The sequence below is a fragment of the Brienomyrus brachyistius genome, chromosome 18 (assembly GCF_023856365.1).
Source record: "Brienomyrus brachyistius isolate T26 chromosome 18, BBRACH_0.4, whole genome shotgun sequence".
Taxonomy (NCBI): Eukaryota; Metazoa; Chordata; class Actinopteri; order Osteoglossiformes; family Mormyridae; genus Brienomyrus; species Brienomyrus brachyistius.
The window spans coordinates 53,439-59,438 of NC_064550.1; the positions used below are offsets into that span (position 1 = coordinate 53,439).

At 43.6% G+C, this 6,000-nt stretch overlaps 1 protein-coding gene and 1 long non-coding RNA gene across 2 annotated transcripts; both read right to left on the bottom strand.

Annotated features, from left to right (window-relative positions):
• Positions 1-685: 685 nt before the first annotated feature.
• LOC125713311 (uncharacterized) lies at positions 686-2,289 on the bottom strand. Its single transcript, XR_007383533.1, has 3 exons — positions 2,144-2,289; positions 1,149-1,509; positions 686-1,061 (listed from the first exon to the last, which is right to left on the bottom strand). It is a non-coding gene; the product is annotated as an uncharacterized LOC125713311 (long non-coding RNA).
• Positions 2,290-2,804: 515 nt separating this feature from the next.
• LOC125713187 (kelch-like protein 10) lies at positions 2,805-4,995 on the bottom strand. Its single transcript, XM_048984145.1, has 3 exons — positions 4,809-4,995; positions 3,788-4,277; positions 2,805-3,422 (listed from the first exon to the last, which is right to left on the bottom strand). The coding sequence occupies exons 1-3, from the start codon at positions 4,967-4,969 to the stop codon at positions 2,805-2,807; spliced, it is 1,269 nt and encodes a 422-aa protein (XP_048840102.1). The 5' UTR covers positions 4,970-4,995.
• Positions 4,996-6,000: the final 1,005 nt, after the last annotated feature.

A 6,000-nucleotide genomic window follows, 5' to 3' on the forward strand; every position in this document is an offset into this window, starting at 1 on the left:
ATGTAACCAGTTTACTGTATGTATTGGTGTCAATATCATTAATGTAAATTAGGAACAGTACTGGTCCTAAAATTGAACCCTACGGTACCCCACTATGAACGCAGGCCCACTGTCATGCCCGGCTCATACGATCGTTGTGTGCCACGCCCCCTGATTATCCACGTGTGCTTCCCCTATCATGCCCAGCTGTACCTTGTCGTTTCGCCATGTCTTTTGTCTATATCAGTCCACATCTTGCCCTGTCCGATGTCCGTCATTGATGTTAGTGCTGTTGTCATGTCCCGTTCTGCCCATAGCCGTCTTCCCCCTAATAAAACCCCAGTTTTCCCCGTATTCTACCTCCCTGCTTCGTCCTTCCCTGCCTCCTTCCTGCCAGCCTGCCCGTTCGCACACGCAAACTCTGACACCCACAATATAATATTGTGTACAGTACATACTGTAATCAATCCAGAGGTAACATCACTTCTCCAAATTCAAGTTGCCAGTTATGTTTACTGTAGGTCCCAGGGGAAGGGGCTGCACTAAACCAGTATTTCAATTGATTACGAAAAACCTTAGTGCTTAATTAGTAATCACAGATGGTTGCAGCGGAATTTCTGAAGAGAACCGTCAAACGAGAACGAAGGAGTATATTCAAACAACATTTATCCAAAATGGGAAATTTATGACGCTTTCACAAACTAGATAATATAAAAAAGAGAACTTTATTTTAAGTATGCAATGTCAGGAGAAGATTCAACTCCGACCTCCAGCAGAGCTTCTCCCATGTCCTGGAGGACGCAGGGGACATTGAGTCCGAATGGGCCTTGTTCCATGCCTCCGTTGTGGAGGCGGCTGACTGGAGCTGTGGCCGTAAGGTGGTCGGTGCCTGTTGTGGCGGCATTCCCCGAACCCGCTGGTGGACAGCGGTGATGAAATGATGGAATGCGGCTTCGGCGGTCGTCGAGGCAAAAACTCAGGTGTGGGAGGAGCTTAGCGAGGCCATGGAAAATGACTTCCGGACAGCCTTGACTTCAAAGACCTCGATCCCACCAACACACCTTCCAATGAGGAAGCAGAGTCTGGGGAAAAAAAGAGGTGTCAATAGAAACTCACTGTATATTATAGGGAAAGAATTCGGGGTTGGGGGTGTAAATGAGGTTACGTACTGGGCATGCTGTTGTGGGCAGATGGGTTTCTCTCCTCCTTGGTGGCCGTTAGGGACTAACGAGGTGAAGCGTATTTTATGATGCGGGGGTGCGCAGGCACTACGCAGCAGCTGAAGTGTTTTCTGGCTCTGCTCATGTCCTGCGCACGATACCAGCTGCCTGTCCCCGCATCATAACACTCCACCTTGTTAGTTACCCTAAACCCATCGTGGCCGCCCATCACAAACAGGAGGTCGTCCACCACTGCGATGCCAAATTCACTGCGCGGTGTGGACATGGGGGCCACAGCATGCCAGCGGTTTGTGGTAGGGTCATAGACCTCCATGGTCTGCAGGTCATCAGGCCTGTTGATACCGCCCACCTGAGAGATGCCAAAGATTCATTATCACTTGGTTGCCAAAAGGATGGGCAAACATCAACTTTCCCAAAGTCATGAACTCTTAAGCAATTTTCACCCTATGAAGGCAGGCTCTTTAGAACCTCCCATTGTCTATAAATGACACAAGCTTATATACACATGTCAACCTATATGCAATGAAAACATGGATTTGGGCAACAGAATACTTGTATGATTCGGTGAAAACTGTGAGCCTTCAAAAATGACTCCTTATGCTAATATATTTTGCTTTTTTATTGTTATTACTTAAAACGAACACTTGAAGCTAATCAGACACTGAAAAAAACAACAATCTGACCAATTATATCTGTAACTAGGGAAAATAATTAATAAAAAATCTAAACTTTACAGCCCGAGCTAGTAGCAGAGACCCCCAGCAGATCCATTTATAACCCAGAAATAAATGCAGGGAGGCTAAAGAGGGTAGCATATATGTTTTTTATGTGTATTAAGATAAGCCTTTGCAGCAGGTATTTCTGGCATTTAACTGTTTTGTTTGGTTTAAATGCATCACAATGAAAGACACAGCAGCAAAGACAAAAAAACCATGAGTCTTACAGGTAAAATGTGAGATTTGACACAGAAAGGAATCACTCACCGCATAGATCTTCCCTCTATACGCCGTGACTCCAAGGCTGTGACGGGGAGTGCTCATTGGAGTGATCAAGCTCCATTCATTAGTGAGGGGGTCAAAGCACTCCACTGTAGAAAGGCTCTCTGTTCCACTGTGGCCCCCACAGATGTATATCTATGAAAAACAATTTAACTGTGAACACCGTTATACTGTATATGACTGGGGTTTGGAGGTTACAGATGAAGTTCATTGTGACTCAAAAATAAAAGTATATGCTATGCATAGTGTATGACAGGGTTCCCCAGTTCCGGTCCTGGCGGAACACAGTTTGCAGATTTCCCTTCTCAAACACACCATAATCAGCTAATTTTCAGGTTTAGTATGGCTGTTTGAAAAGGGAAATCTGCAAAGAGTTTTGAATTCTGCTCCGCCAGGAACAGAATAAAGGAAACCTGACATGGGAACACCATTTCATCTATCTCACAAGTCTTGGATATGACACCACAGCACTACCCAATGTGCCCCTAATGGAGACCAATAATGCATTTATGCAAATACTTAAATTTATTGAACATAGTAATTATGGATTAAAATCAGCAATCTGAAGAGAAAGAGAACTTATGATTGAGTAAAATACTCAATTTCAAGGGGAAAATGAAGGTAAACACAGGCAGACGCCCTCCCATTACCCTACCTTGCCATTCAGGGTGGTGGCACTGGCATCGTTTCGCCTCTCATTCATGGGCTCGATCTGGGTCCATTTGTTGGTTACTGGGTTGTACCGCTCTACTTTATTGAGGGGCCTGAAACCAATATGGCCACCCATGGCGTAGATGAACCCATCAAGCACGACCACACTAATATTGCAGCGCTGCCAGTGCATTGGGGCCATCTGCTGCCATGCTCGTGTGATCGGGTCATATCTGCGCACGGTATTAATAGAGTTTTGGCCATCAAACCCCCCAATGCAGTACACAAATCCATTATGGTACACCATGCCATGACCAGCTAGGTTGGTCTGCTCCTCCTGCGTGATATCCACCCAGCGGTCGGCCCGTGTGTCATACGCATCGATGCAGTTGGTAGTGCGCATGTTCCAACCACCAACAGCCAGCAAAATGTCAGAGGGCAAGCGTGGGCGGATCAGCGGGTTCTCAAAGTCAGAGAGTGGACTTTCGTCAAGATCATAGATGACCTTTAAGACATCGCTGATAATTCGCCTGCACGCCGCATTGGCCTTCAATAGATCGTTGTTTTTGACAATCTTCATAAAATATTCTGGATCCATACGAGCCATGCGAACCTACACAGAAATCAAGAATGAGAGAATTCCCATGAGTTCCTTAGTGCTTTCTGTGAATCTCTGGAGATGAGCAATTCCTAACATTAAGGATACAGCAGGAAGTGCAAATTTTTATTTCTTTAGCTGTAGCCATTTACATAGAAAGTCTCAGATGTGTCAGCTAACACTTATTTTATGTCAGTGTGTTGTTTTCCATTATTTGTTACACTCTCCTCCCAAGTGTAATACCTGGAAGCCTTGGTTATAGACTTATGGGACATGGAAATGAAGGTTCAGTCTCTAGCTACAGTAATAAAGACTTCACTCAATGAGCATTCTATTGTTATATACACAAGTCAATGCGAACATAGTATAACTATACTCACCTTGGGCAACAGAACTGAAATGTGGGCCTCTCGGGTGGCAGGCTCGTGCTCGATCCAACGGAGGATGGCGTCAAACACCACATCTTCTTCTCTGACATTCAGTTCATCCCGCTCCATGATGTCACAAAGTTCTTCGAGCGTGAGTTCTAGGAAATCGTTTGATGTGATGGCAACCTCCTTAAAGTTCTTCAGGAGGAATTTGAATGCAGACTGGTGCAGCTCATTGAGGCAGTAGACTTCTCCGATTTTGACAAGCCCAACACAGTTGTCAAGGCAGAGATGCTCATGCAGGAAGTCACAGCAGCGCTGTACGATGCCCAGGACACTGAGATAATCAGCAGCTGCCAGGAGGTTCTCCACATTGTCAGCTGTGATGACCACAGAGTATGTGTAGGCGTACTCGATGACCTGCCTCAATGTTTCAGGGGAAATGCCTGGGAGTTGGTACTCCCGCTTTCCTGAATCACTCCAGTCACTGGCGAACAGAGCCCTGAAACACAATCCAGAAGTGACTCATCTAATAAATATGGGTTTTGCAGGCAAAGTTAATTAAGGGGTTTTCTAAATCTTCTGAACCAGGGACCCCCAAATGGAAATAAACCAGAGATAAGGACGCCCTGCTACAGATGATCACATAGGCATCAAAGAACTAGGGACCAGGGGCTTTAACTCTTATTTTTCCAACAGTAGCTCCCCCTTTAATATATTTTAGTTGGGCTGGTGGGCAAGTCCCCCGGAATACTTTGTTTTTCCTGTTTGACATGGTCCCCTTTTTATATATTTATACCATTATTATTGTTATTATTATTATTATTATATGGTAAAAGTTAAGGTGGTACACTTATCAGAAATATTTCTGATCAGCACTGACCTACATTAATATAATTTAATATAATATATATTAATATAAACTTTCTGTCATCCTAGAGCCTTATTGCCAAGGAGAAGTCATTGCTAATGAGAGATAAAAACTGACTCCTTGCTGTTTTCGCATCTTCATATATGGGTCACAGCTACTTACTGGAAGTAGGAGCTACAGCCACACAGAATCACTCTATGGGCGTTGAACTGAACACCGTCTGCGATGAGGACCATGTCACAGAGCTGTCCTGCCAGCCGAAGCTTGTTGAACACTTCGAACGCCGGGGACATCAGTACTCGCTCCATGTCGTGTGCCATCATTATTCAAAAATGTGGATGTCTCGTCTCTTTCTCCTTTTTATACCACTCGAAATGACGTACATACGTTCTAATACGCAAAAACCGCACTTTTGCGTCACAGTGTTCTAAGATACCGTAACGTTTATTTTTAAATCTATATTTGAGATTCGAAATTGATTGGGGGGAAATATTTTCTATGCGCAATCAGCTGTACAAGAAGAACAAGTGAAATGTTTTTAATATCACTTTTGGTAAATGTATACCGTGCTTATCTTAGCATTTACGTTTTGTATTATGTATGAATTGTCAAATCACGAATTCCCGAAATAAATAAAATAGTTCCTTAATTAATAAAAAAAAAAAATCATATTTTTTCTCCTCAGCTGCGTTTCTAAAACTGAAAAACAAAAACGGTCCTTCACATGTCTGTCAGGAACGAGGTTAAAGTTCGTATCTTATTCCCTAGTTTCCACCTTAAACATAAGCCACTGAGCAACAAATGTCCACAGGACATTATTTTATGGGCTAAATCTGGTCGGCTCGTTGTGGCCTTTATTTAGAACAAAAATGGTCCTTGAAAATTGGGCTGCGTAGTCCGTCTGTTTTGGTCCACATTTAGCACAAGGCGGACGTATTTATCGGACCGCATATATCCCCAATACAGTCATGAAAACGTATTGCAGCAAGTGTGGAATTATCACAATGATTATTGTGCTGTGTACACTTCACCCAAATCCTGAACGCTATTGCATATAATCGATTATATATTATAGAGCAGTTATGTTACAATCAAGGTACAGTGTGCAATATCACTCCATGTGCTATTGACCATTTTCCTGTTTTATGATCTTTTCTTGAGAAATCGTTTTTTTTTTTTGTAATTCCTCACTTCTGCCGACTAACTCCTCCACGTTTAATATATTTCCGTGCAGGTTTATAAGTTTGTTTTCCTGCAGCTTCACGGCACCCATCGTTCTTGCGCACCCCCACACAGATGGACGAGTTAAGTTAGAAGTGGATGGGAGTAGCGGCAGGACAGATATTCCGAGGGC

Excerpts from the sequence above, each read along its gene's own strand:
- LOC125713187 (XM_048984145.1), bottom strand. The coding sequence starts at position 4,969 with ATGATGGCACACGACATGGAGCGAGTACTGATGTCCCCGGCGTTCGAA. Across the intron at positions 4,278-4,808 it reads GGCTGTAGCTCCTACTTCCA|GGCTCTGTTCGCCAGTGACT; the intron begins GTAAGTAGCTGT and ends ATTGTGTTTCAG. Across the intron at positions 3,423-3,787 it reads TTTCAGTTCTGTTGCCCAAG|GTTCGCATGGCTCGTATGGA; the intron begins GTGAGTATAGTT and ends ATTTCTGTGTAG.